The sequence below is a fragment of the Salvelinus alpinus genome, chromosome 5, assembly GCF_045679555.1.
Source record: "Salvelinus alpinus chromosome 5, SLU_Salpinus.1, whole genome shotgun sequence".
Taxonomy (NCBI): Eukaryota; Metazoa; Chordata; class Actinopteri; order Salmoniformes; family Salmonidae; genus Salvelinus; species Salvelinus alpinus.
In genome coordinates, this window is record NC_092090.1 from 72,703,571 (window position 1) to 72,716,914 (window position 13,344).

Consider the following 13,344-nt stretch of genomic DNA (forward strand, 5'->3'; position numbering starts at 1 on the left):
CCTCTCATATGGTTTCATGGATCTGTGTGTGAGGCTGATACGGGCATCTAACCACTAACTAATGAAGAAACCAGCGATGAGTCTGCACTACGGATAGCCTAAACTACACAGCTCCCCGTCAGGGGATTAATGCGAGGAAGCGTGTGTAGAACACACACACACCCACACACACGGCACATCACCAATTTGCCGGCACAACACCAGATGCAGATCATACATATCTGAGATGCCACCCCAGCTATTTGTGCACCAGCAGAAAGGTGCCAATAAGGGGTTTTACATGTCGTATATGACAAGAAAAATCCAGCACATAATAATAACTGTTATAGTACAGCTATAGCATGCTATCTAGGGCCACAACATACATACGCTGGATATTCCTGCAGAGACATCTTAAACAACAATTCCATTTCCCTCTTTTGCTGACTTGTATTTGTTTTGGACATTGATTTTCTTTCCCTCCCTCCCTGCCTCCCTCCCTCCATTTCTCTGTCTATTTGAGCTAGCTAGCTGCAGAGTGAACGTGCTGTTTCCGGTCAGGGTGGTGGTGTTGTGGTGAGAAGCCAGTCAGACAGAGACCCCCAGGGACTCTATGCTCTGGACACACAGGAACCAACCTGGCCGAGCAATTACAACCGCTCACTCAACACAGTCTATCTGTCTGTCCGTCTGCTTCCAGCTATGCCCTCTGATCAAATGTGTATAATAACTGTTCACGTTCTCACACTTCCTATATCTTTCTGGGGGAACCATAGAAATAGAGAGAGGACTGTATATAGAGTGAGAGAGACTGGAAGAAAGAGAGACAATAAGCATTCCTCATGTGCACTACTGTGTAGCTACACTATCATTACGATTGGTAACAAGGATGCAATTATATGGAATCAACTAGAGACCGCTAATAAGTCCCATGGTTGCAATAGACTTGTTCTGTAATTAGGTTAACAGCTAGCTATATAGTCACTGTGGGGTTACACTATCGAGTGAGATCAGAACCAAGAGAGTGAGTGAGTGAGGTGTGTAGAGAATTCAGTGGGAGTCTGAGCTGTCATCTGTGAAATCAAACAGAAGCACAGTCAGTGGATCTACAGCTTTGAATCCGACTATCACTGAATGCATCTCTATGCTGACGTTTCAATACGGCTGTAGCATCGAGCTCTTTTGAAAGATGTGTGTGTGTGTGTGTGTGTGTGTGTGTGTGTGTGTGTGTGTGTGTGTGTGTGTGTGTGTGTGTGTGTGTGTGTGTGTGTGTGTGTGTGTGTGTGTGTGTGTGTGTGTGTGTGTGTGTGTGTGTGTGTGTGTGTGTGTGTGTGTGTGTGTGTGTGTGTGTGTGTGTGTGCATGTGAAAAAGAGAGACAGACAGAGGACAAGACCGAGAGTAAAGGGAGTGAGTGAGAAGGGCAACTTGATCAGATACAGTAATTTGCAGTACAAAATGTTTAGCCCATTCTCTCAACAATGCACATACTTTGGAGCGTTCAAATTTCTTAAGGTTGCATCATCTGGCACTTCACAGCATCCTTAACCATATCTGCTGTAGCTGAAATCCCTTCCTACACAGCAATCTCACTGGCTATACAGTATACAGACAGAACACCTTAGCTCTCTGCTGTGTGTCTTTGAATCTACATGCTCCCTAAACTAGCATAGTGTAGGAGCTTCACTGAATCCAAGGTCAAATAATGTAGCTAATGAGATCAGTGTACTGATCATCAATGTACTTACCACCCCCACACAACAGACAGCCCACAACAGGACATCACAATACAGATAGACTAAAAGAAGTCACAACACAAGGAGTATTACAGAACAGGACACGCACCCCTCACACACACACACACCCCTCACACACACTTCTCATGCACACACTCCTAATCTCAGACATACATGCACCGCTACTCCCTAATATACTCTCAAACAACCAGCTAGACTCTCTCTCCTGCAAAGAGCTGTAGTTGCTACGGGACACCAAATATTATGAATGTTATGGACAGAACATGAACAAACAGAAGTTCTGTTTTGAGAGAGTTAAAGTTAAATAATTCACTCAACGTTCTGTCACTGTTGTTCTATTCTATTCAATTGAAAACTGAACAGAAAGATGAATCTGTTTAATATGAGACAGACGTTATCAGGAGACTTCAATATGGAACAGAGAAGTGTGTTTTCACGGTGTGTCTCTCAAACAGCCCTCTCTTTACTCATCATCTCCATTTCCTCTATCCTTCACTCCTTTCCTCACTCCCTTTCTCTGTGTGACAGACAGAGACATGGACAGATTCATTAGCGAAGGGAATACCAAATAGAGAGAGGGAAGCGAGGGATAGGCCTCCAAATAGTTCATGTGGAGAGACAGAAACAGAGAGCACCGTGGTGAATGGCACTGAACAAGCTGTGAATCTAATCTGCATGATGACCTAGGAAAGTAAATGGATTAAAATAGAAGGATAGTCTAATCAAAGTTTGCAGTAAGATGATACAGATGGACAGATGGGGAGCATTTGGGTTAGTTAGGGATCACAACATGGTTAAACTGTATAAAGAAAACCCAGAGCAGACAGATAAACCCACAGACAGATTGGCAGAGAGTCAGTAGCATGACAGAGAGCGGATAGAGTGAAGAGATTAGAGTGCTGAAAGAAAGAAGGGGACAGATATTGGAACACAATCCAGTTTCTACTCACTCCACAGGTGATGATCTTGGCCGGCATGCCTGTTGGCCCTCCACTCCCTCTCCGCTTTTCTCTCTTTCTCTCTGTCTCTCTTACACACACACTCATACACTCTACTATCGTTCCCTTGCCCCCAGAGAGTGTGACACACACACTTGAGTGCACAGGGCCCGTCCAGGGGGAGGGGACAGGAGGGGAGGCTGGGGGTGAGGGGGGCCAGGGGGTTTATCTCTAGAGGAATGCTGCCTGTATCTAAAGACACACACACACATACACACACTCATCAACAAATATGTTCCTCTCAGTCTCACGCTGTGTCGCCTCTCCCACTACCTCTCCGTCTCTCTTTCTTCATGCCACTTTCTCTTTACTGTCTCCCTCTACTCTCCACCAGCTCCCCCCTCATTCTCTCTTTCATCCCCAGGTTGATCCCTTCTTTTCTGCTGTCCCTCCTTCCATACATGTCTCCCCACATCTCTCTGTCCCTCCTGTATTTTTTGTGACAGCCAGACAATAAAAACAATTCTCGGGCCAGGCATTTCCCAAAAGGCGTGGTGTTTCGAGTGGAGAAAGCCTGTGCTGTGTGAGCAGGTCTGTTCCAGTCTGTAGAGTGACTTAGCGCCCAGCGGGTGGGGGGGCATTTACGCTGCCATTGCCCTGTGACAATGGGCCAGACGCACGGGGCGGGGGGAGGGACCAGGGGGGCGAGTCTCTCAAAGGGCCCTGCCTCTTTTAATAAAGCGTCTGTCATTCCCCGCTTGAAAAGGCCTCCTTTTTTCCCCTCTCACCTCCTTTCTATCTCTCCTAGCCAAACGCTGGGAAAAGCATATTGCTGCCAAAACCATGCAGAGAGATAAATGCTTGTAGGAGAGGGGGATGAGGGGGGATGAGGGGGGTAGTAGGGGAGCGGTTGTTCCTCCTGATGGGGGGTTACACACCACTCAGTGTCACTGGACCGTGACCTGGTTAAAAACATCACGTGACTGGGTCCTGGTGTGTTATGTGGGTGAGAGTTTCCAGTGCCAACCACTGCAGGGCAGGGGGCTGGAGATACTAATGTCTGTGAAGAGATGACAAATTACCCTGTGGTCCTCAGCTATAGAAGACAAATAAGCTCCTTTCATGATCTTAGTATTATCTAACAAAACTCTGCCACATCTAATATCCCCTGGCTCTGAGTACAGTATGTAGGGGGAAGCTAAAGATGAGTGATAACATAGCAGGAATAACAGACTGACAAGAGCTCTTCAGATCAGAGTCCAGACGTGGGTAATGATGGAACCAGGCTGGTATCTGTCAAGAGCCAATGGTGTTCTCTATTACGGAGAATTCTAAAACAGCACCAGTCTGCCTGGCCCACCCATAGCCATCACCCATTGCCAAACTTTAACCAAAGACTAGGCCTAGACTGGGGCAAAGAGAGACACATAGAGGAACGAGCCATGACTCTCTGAATGTGTATGGGTCAGGACCAGGGTTATATGCTGTGATATACTGTGCTCTCCTGTATTGTGATGTGGCTGATTTAGGTTAGGGGCAGACGTGCCCTCTAGACCTCCCATGCTGCCCCCCTCGTTGGCAGGACAAAGCCCCTCTCTCCCTGCTCTTTAGGGCCACTGCCATCAGCGTGTGGCAGGCGCTTTGTGGGGGTTATTGCCTATTTCCTGATGCTTCCTGAAACACTGGGGAGACTTCAAAAGGTGGTGGAGGTATCAACATCAACAAACTGTCATTCTGTCACACACTCATACTTTGTCATACACACAGTCGCATGAACACACGAATGCAGGCAAACTCTGAAAAGCGAGTGCACACACACACACACACACACACACACACACACACACACACACACACACACACACACACAGGTTCTTCCCTGGATCAAAAAGGCTTATGTGGTGGGCGTGGCAGGGGGCGTGGAAGAGAGCTTTGTCGGGCCTTCTGCGTGGCTGAATTTTAGACACATTTTCTGAGAAATGTTTGTATTTTTACAGCAGTTTCATGCAATTCTACACATTTCTCCATGGAGCTGAGATAATTTTATTCCAATTTATTCGAAGCTACAGGCCTTAAAGCGGGCTAACAGACCATTCCATGTCTAACACTAGACTAACACTGCGCTAACACAGACCTATGGCTGCTTCTACACAGGCAGCCCAATTCTGATATTTTTTTCCACTAATTGGTCTTTTGACCAATCACAGTAAATCTTTTCACATCAGAGCCGATCTGATTGGTCGAAAGACCAATTAGTGAAAAGAATATCAGAATTGGGCTGCCTGTGCAAACACAACCTAACACGCACACATTGTACAAAGAATATACATTTTGGCCTATACTAAGCTACTGTGCCCCAATCACACCAGCAGGGTGAGAGACTTGCCTGTAGACATGTAAAGACAGCAACATAATGGACCTGCGTAACACAAGGAGGAAATAAAAAATAGGAGAAAGACGGGACTAACGGAGGATGTATAGCCACAGGCAGCCATTGTTTTTGGGCAGGACCAGTGACCCATCAGTCTTTTTGAGTGGAGAGACAAAGCAAGAGAGGAAGAAAGGGAGAGATACTGTAGAGGGGGAGAGTGTGCTTTTGAGAGAGAGAGGGGAGAAGGGGGGAAGAGAGCAACATCTCCCTCCTTAATGGGCACAGATGTCAATTCAACATTTATTCCCCGTTGGTTCAATGTAATTTGAAATGACTCATTTCATTGAAATGACATGGAAACAACTGTCACGATCGTCTGGCGGTGAGAGATTGGACCAAGGCGCAGCGTGTGAAAAATACATCTTCTTTTATTAGAAGAGAGAAAAACACGAAACGAACACTATACACAAACTAACAAAATAACAAACAGACGACCGTGAAGCTATATAGAAAAATAGTGCTGACACAAACACTACACATAGACAATTACCCACAAATGCATGATGCCTATGGCTGCCTTAAATATGGCTCCCAATCAGAGACAAATGAAATTTCTCTGATTGAGAACCACTCAGGCAACCATAGACATACCTAGAAACATTCACTCAACCATAGACATACCTAGAAACATTCACTCAACACAAACCCATACACTAAACCCAACACCCCCTTTACCATATAACCACCCAAAACACAAACATTCCCCATGTCACACCCTGACCTAACTAAAATAATAAAGAAAACAAAGAATACTAAGGCCAGGGCGTGACAGTACCCCCCCCCAAAAGGTGCGGACTCCGGCCGCAAAACCTGACACATAAAGGGAGGGTCCGGGGTGGGCCTTAATATGGCGGCGGCTCGGGTGCGGGACGTGGCCCCCACTCCACCATTGTCAATATCCGCTTCGTTGTCTCTGGTAGATCCTGGCTGACTGGCGGCTCTGGAAGATCCTGGCTGGCTGGCTGGCGACTCTGGCTGCTCATGGCTGGCTGGCGACTCTGGCTGCTCATGGCTGGCTGGCGACTCTGGCTGCTCATGGCTGGCTGGCGACTCTGGCTGCTCATGGCTGGCTGGCGACTCTGGCTGCTCATGGCTGGCTGGTGACTCTGGCTGCTCATGGCTGGCTGGCGACTCTGGCTGCTCATGGCTGGCTGGCGGCTCTGGCAGATCCTGGCTGGTTGGCGGCTCTGGCAGATCCTGGCTGGTTGGCGGCTCTGGCAGATCCTGTCTGGTTGGCGGCTCTGGCAGATCATGGCTGGTTGGCGGCTCTGGCAGATCCTGTCTGGTTGGCGGCTCTGGCAGATCCTGACTGACGAATGGCTCTAGCGGCTCCTGACTGACGGATGGCTCAGATGGCGCTTGGTAGACGGATGGCTCAGATGGCGCTGGGTAGACGGATGGCTCAGATGGCGCTGGGTAGACGGATGGCTCAGATGGCGCTGGGTAGACGGATGGCTCAGATGGCGCTGGGCAGACGGATGGCTCAGATGGCACTGGGTAGACGGATGGCTCAGATGGTGCTTGGCAGACGGGCAGCTCTGGCCGGCTGAGGCGCACTGTAGGCCTGGTGCGTGGTGCCGGAACTGGTGGTACCGGGCTGGGGACACGCACCTGAAGGCTAGTGCGGGGAGAAGGAACAGGGCATACTGGACCCTGGATACGCACATTAGGCCTAGTGCGTGGTGCCGGAACTGGTGGTACCGGGCTGGGGACACGCATCTCAGGGCTAGTGCGGGGAGCAGTAACAGGACACACTGGGCTCTCAAAGCATACTATAGGCCTGGTGCGTGGTACCGGCACAGGTGGTACCGGGCTGAGGGCACGCACCTCAGGGCGAGTGCGGGGAGAAGCAACAGTGCGTACAGGGCTCTGGAGACGCACATTAGGCCTAGTGCGTGGTGCCGGAACTGGTGGTACCGGGCTGGGGACACGCATCTCAGGGCTAGTGCGGGGAGCAGCAACAGGATGCACAGGACTCTGGAGACGCACAGGAGGCTTGGTGCGTGGTGCCGGAATTGGTGGTACCGGGCTGGAGACACGCACCATAGGGCGAGTGCGTGGAGGAGGAACAGGGCTCTGTAGACACACTGGAAGCCTGGTGCGTGGTGTAGGCACTGGTGGAACTGGACTGGGGCGGGGAGGTGGCGCCGGAAATACCGGACCGTGCAGGCGTACTGGCTCCCTTGAGCACCGAGCCTGCCCAACCTTACCTGGTTGAATGCTCCCCGTCGCCCGACCAGTGCGGGGAGGTGGAATAACCCGCACCGGGTTATGTAGGCGAACCGGGGACACCATGCGTAAGGCTGGTGCCATGTATGCCGGCCCGAGGAGACGCACTGGAGACCAGACGCGTTGAGCCGGCTTCATGGCACCTGGCTCAATGCCCAATCTAGCCCTACCAGTGCGGGGAGGTGGAATAACCCGCACCGGGCTATGAACACGTACAGGAGACACCGTGCGCTCTACTGCGTAACACGGTGTCTGCCCGTACTCCCGCTCTCCACGGTTAGCCTGGGAAGTGGGCGCAGGTCTCCTACCTGCCCTCGGCCCACTACCTCTTAGCCCCCCCCCAAGAAATTTTTGGGTTGTACTTGCGGGCTTCCAGCCTTGCCTCCGTGCTGCCTCCTCATATCGCCTCCTCTCGGCTTTCGCTGCCTCCAGCTCTTCACGAGGGAGGCGATATTCTCCCGGTTGTGCCCAAGGTCCCTTACCATCCAATATCTCCTCCCATGTCCATGAATCCTTTATGCCTTGCTCCTGTTGTCGCTTGACACGCTGCTTGGTCCTTGTTTGGTGGGTAATTCTGTCACGATCGTCTGGCGGTGAGAGATTGGACCAAGGTGCAGCGTGTGAAAAATACATCTTCTTTTATTAGACGAGAGAAAAACACGAAACGAACACTATACACAAACTAACAAAATAACAAACAGACGACCGTGAAGCTATATAGAAAAATTGTGCTGACACAAACACTACACATAGACAATTACCCACAAATGCATGATGCCTATGGCTGCCTTAAATATGGCTCCCAATCAGAGACAAATGAAAGACATCTGTCTCTGATTGAGAACCACTCAGGCAACCATAGACATACCTAGAAACATTCACTCAACCATAGACATACCTAGAAACATTCACTCAACACAAACCCATACACTAAACCCAACACCCCCTTTACCATATAACCACCCAAAACACAAACATTCCCCATGTCACACCCTGACCTAACTAAAATAATAAAGAAAACAAAGAATACTAAGGCCAGGGCGTGACAACAACATTGATTCAACTGGTGTGTGCCCAGTGTGTATCCTTTTTTTCTTCCTTTGTCTGCTATGTGAGAGGGGCATCAGACAGAAATCTGGTGTCCTCCGTAATTATTGGGAGAGTGAAGCATTTTTTCTTATTTTGGCTCTATACTCCAAAAGTTCCGATTTTAAATCAAGTATTTGAGGGTATTTTCATCCATATCGAGTGAACCGTTTAGGGAATCACAGTACTTTCTGTACATAGTCCCCCGTTTTAGGGGAGCATAAGTATTGGGACAAATTACTTATACACTGAGTGTACAAAACATTATGAACACCTGCTCTTTTCATGGCATAGACTGACCAGCTGAATCCAGGTGAAAGCTATGATCCCTTATTGATGTCACTTGTTAAATCCACTTCAAATCAGTGTAGATGAAGGGGAGAAACAGGTTAAAGAAGGATTTTTAAGCCTTGAGACATGGATGGGGGGTATGATATAGGATGCAATGTAATCATTGTGTGCTAGGAATATGATACCAAATACTAATCTTTTCACTTATATACACTTATAAGTGAATTTGTCCCAATATTTTCGGCACCCTTTTTGGACTATGTACAAAAAGTGCTGTAATTTCTAAACGGTTCACTCGATATAGATGAAAATACCCTCAAATATTTGATTTAAAATCGGAACTTTTGGAGGATAGAGCCTTTAACCTCATACTCATTGTGTCATTTCAAATCCAAAGTGCTGGAGTACAGAGCCAAAACAACAATGTGTCCCAATACTTTTGGAGCTCATTGTAGCTACAAAAGCACAGACCATGGCCTCCCTGGTCATCGAGCTCTCCTCTCCGTTTCTCGTCTTCTGACTGGCTGTGCTGTGGAGATGGGAGGGGGGCATATCAGGGAGAAGAGAGGGAGAAAGAAACTGATGGAAAACGAAAATGGCAGGGGAGCTTGTGTGTGTCAGTGTGTGTGAGAATACTGTATGTGCGTGTATATAATTGATATGTGTGAGAGAAAGAGGGGGAAATTAGATGATGTTGGAAGGAGGGAGATTGGCATCCATCCATGCAGTGATTTGCAGTGCAGTGCAGTACAGTCTATGCTGGCCCTGTTCTGTGCTGTAATAATAAAGTTATGTCCAGTGTTGGGGAAGAAACTCTGAAAATATAGTTTACCAAGCTACCAATTAATTCACACTGGAAGAAATTAAGCTACCCCTATGAAACATGTAGTTTACTAAAACTAAAATTACTTTTAAATAGTAGTATGTTTCAAGTGAAAATTAGGCAGGTCTTATACTGAAAAGAACGGAAATTATAGCCTACTTCATTCATATTTTATTTTAGCCAAAAAAGTGGTGTATAGTTCCAGTAGTTAACTACACCTCTACATGGCAAATAGGTAATTAACTACTGAAAACACTACCAAGATTTGAATTTAGTTTAATTACCACCAAGCTACAGCAAAATGTAGTTAAAGAGATTCTCCACTACTTTTGTATACTTAGCCAGTAGTTCTGAAAGTAGCGTTCATGGGCCAAAAGTGGTCCCTGAATGTGACTCGTTTCAGGAAAGGCGTATGTCGCAAGAAACAACTTCACAGGAGAGGCATTTGAACGTTTATTTACATTTTTTATCAAAATGCATTTTTTGGCAGATATGCCTTCTTGAACATTTTAACTTAATGTGACTTAATAACAAACTTGTATGCCATCTGTATATATGAATACGGTTGTTAATTTACGAGCCTAGTTGGTTTAGCCACAGAAAAAGGCAGGGACCTTCCTGCTAGTCATGACTGGCTGAGATAATGAATGGGCTGGACATGCCTTGAGATGAGTTTCGGATTGGTCTGCCGTGTAACGGCGATCAACAGTGTTGTTGTCATGGAAGAAGTTGACTGAGTTTTGAAATGAGTGGAATGTCTGGTAGAAGCAGAGTATGATAAGGAGATGACTTCAATTCTGGCGTTTGATTGCAAATGTAGAGGGAGTCGAAAAGAGAACACAGAACACTGTTGTATAATACACCTGTTCTAGGATTACATTTTCAAACTAAGGGCAACCATGGCACCCATGACAGAGGGAGAAATATCTGATGATTCTTATGGCATTGCACAGGGTCAGTTTGAACCAGAGTGACTTGACACAATGGGTCAAGCAAGCTGTACAAACAAAACGGAAATGACACAAGACGTCTTATTTAATGAAAGGGGTTGCAGTCTGCCGTGAAGCATTAATCCATGTATATGGGTAAGAGTCTAGATACAGTTTCAGATGTTATACGTTTCTAATTTTGTCAGAAAGTTGTTTTCATTTCAAGTTAAAGCTTACTGTTAGCTAGCTAGCTAATTTTCCATAAACATCAGATACCCCCTAGCTGTCAGAGGATTAAATCCCCTTGAGCTCAACATTTGAATGGAATGGAAAATAATGGCTTAATTTTTGCGACTAAAGACACCCTTCTAGCTAGCTGACCACCGATTTTGATTGCAATTTATGTAAGTTAAGTTAGGTTTTGAGAGTTTTCAAAAAAGTAATATATATATACACACATAGTGTGGGACATGCTGTCTATTGTAAAATTCGACTGCGCGACAGACCACACATCATTTAATATCTAACTTTTTACCTCTGAAATATAGCTAACTGATTTCAGGCAGGTATATATTTTTTTAACCAGAAGGCTAACCATCTAGTCAACTATTTAGTAAACACTTCAGATGCGATGTTGGTGTCTCCTTTTTGAACAAAATTTAATGGATATATCTTGTAATTGAGCAAAATATTAAGGTGGCCAATAACTGGGGACCATATGCTGATAATACAGGATGTAATTTTTTTGCTAAACCGCTTATCAAAAAGCTGATAGTAGTAGTATTTCCACTGAAATATCGAACATGCTAATTGCTAACCTTTTAGCTAACATTTTTACGACACCAATAATCACAAAACATTGATGGCTTGATCACAAGATAACACTGTTGAAGGTAATATATTTCTAAACGCTGTTGAATATGCCGATAAGACGGGGTGCAATACTAGCTGACATTAGGTGGCTGGCTCGCTAGCTAGCCTTACGTGTATGATCTGTGTAGTAATATTATCTCAGACATCAATTTGCATTCTGGCTGGTCTAGTCCAACCAATGTCTGTTCACTTGGGCATGGCCACTGAGTGAGCATAAGTCCACTTATGAAAACAATTCTCTCATTTAGAAGTTAAAATCACATTTCATCTTTTCACAAATAGTTTCCTATTTTAACATTTAAATTGCACAACAATTCCATGTGAATCTGATAACTAGAATGTGTAGACTTTCCAAGATACAATTTATGTTGTCCTATCATCAGATATAATGTCCCAGACAACAACTGATCTGACATCATATTCTTCAAGTACCAACGGACACTTTCAACTGGTTGAGAAAGGGAAATATTGTTCCATTCCCCAACCTTTTGATGTTACCATACTTTCTCTGTGGTAACACACAGGGCTTTCCAAGAGTCCATTCTGTAGAGTGGAGAGAAAAGGGGGAAAGGTATTTATGGGGGGTCATAAACCTCACCCAACAGGGCAATGTCATGACACTACTATGCAAGTAACCATTTCGCTGTACCATTACACCTTCTGTAGAGACCCATCCACTTAGCAAGATGTGGCTGGGGTTATAGCATTTCTTCCACATGACACATCAATTTAGACAAGTGTGTCTGGGTAAGCGTCATCTAATATTTAGAAAATATTTTTATCTGGACACTTTCGGTTTACCTGGAATTTTCCCTTATTGTAGGCTACTACTTCTACCACTTTTGAAATCTTTACTACACTACTTACTGTTTATTACATGGCCTCACATAAGAATCCTTAAAGCGATGGGTGGGGCTGACTTAACTTCTTTGGGAATGGGGGGCAGAATTGAGTAGCTTGGATGAATAAGGTGCCCAGAGTAAACTGCCTGTTACTCAGACCCAGAAGCTAGAATATGCATATAATTAGTAGATTTGGATAGAAAACACTCTAAAGATTCCAAAACTGTTAAAAATAATGTATGTGAGTATAACATAACTCATATGGCAGGCAAAAACCTGAGAAAAATCCAACCAGGAAGTGGGAAATCTGAGGTTTGTAGTTTTTCAAGTGATTGCCTATCCAATATCCAGTGTAAATGGGGTCAGATTGCACTTCCTAAGGCTTCCAGTAGATGTCAACAGTCTTTAGAACGTTGTTTCAGGCTTCTATTGTGAAAGGGGGGCGAATAAGACCACTCAAAGCCGGTGGCTCAGCTGAAATCCTTTAGTTAAGTCTCGCCTTTAGTTAAGACGGTCGGTCCCTTTCCTTTCTAATGACAACGGAATTGTCCGGTTGGAATAGTATTGAAGATTTATGATAAAAATGTATGATAAAAACATCCTAAAGATTGATTATATACATGTTTCTACGAACTGTAATGGAACTTTTCTGACTTTTCGTCTAGACTTAGTGCCCGCGCTTTGTGCATTTGGATTAGTGAACTAAACGCGCGAACAAAAAGGAGGTATTTGGACATAAAGATGAACTTTATCGAACAAAACAAACATTTATTGTGGAACTGGGATTCCTGGGAGTGCATTCCGATGAAGATCATCAAAGGTAAGTGAATATTTATAACTCTATTTCTGACTTTTGTTGACTCCACAACTTGGCGGGTATCTGTATGGCTTGTTTTGGTGGCTGAGCGCTGTACTCAGATTATCGCATGGTGTGCTTTCGCCGTAAAGCTTTTTTGAAATCTGACACAGCGGTTGCATTAAGGAGAAGTTTATCTTTAATCCTATGTCAAACACTTGTATCTTTCATCAAAGTTTATGATGAGTATTTCTGTAAATTGATGTGGCTCTCTGCAAATTCACCGGATGTTTTGGAGGCAAAACATTACTGAACATAACGCGCCAATGTAAACTGAGATTTTTGGATATAAATATGAACTTAATCGAACAA

General features: G+C 45.4%; 1 protein-coding gene across 13 annotated transcripts in view; it reads right to left on the reverse strand.

Moving 5' to 3' along the window:
* Nucleotides 1–13,344, reverse strand: part of LOC139576729 (ankyrin-1-like) — a 181,964-nt gene that overhangs the window by 61,476 nt on the left and 107,144 nt on the right. Inside the window, exon 1 of one of the 13 annotated variants that reach the window (XM_071403117.1) lies at nt 2,685–3,129. The exons of 11 other annotated variants lie outside the window; for them this stretch is intronic. In XM_071403117.1, the coding sequence (XP_071259218.1) occupies nt 2,685–2,780 (96 nt within the window). In that variant the 5' untranslated portion in view covers nt 2,781–3,129. Of the gene's footprint in view, nt 1–1,725; nt 1,864–2,684; nt 3,130–13,344 lie in introns of those variants that run through there. One more of the 13 variants, XM_071403120.1, reaches the window with a different exon arrangement.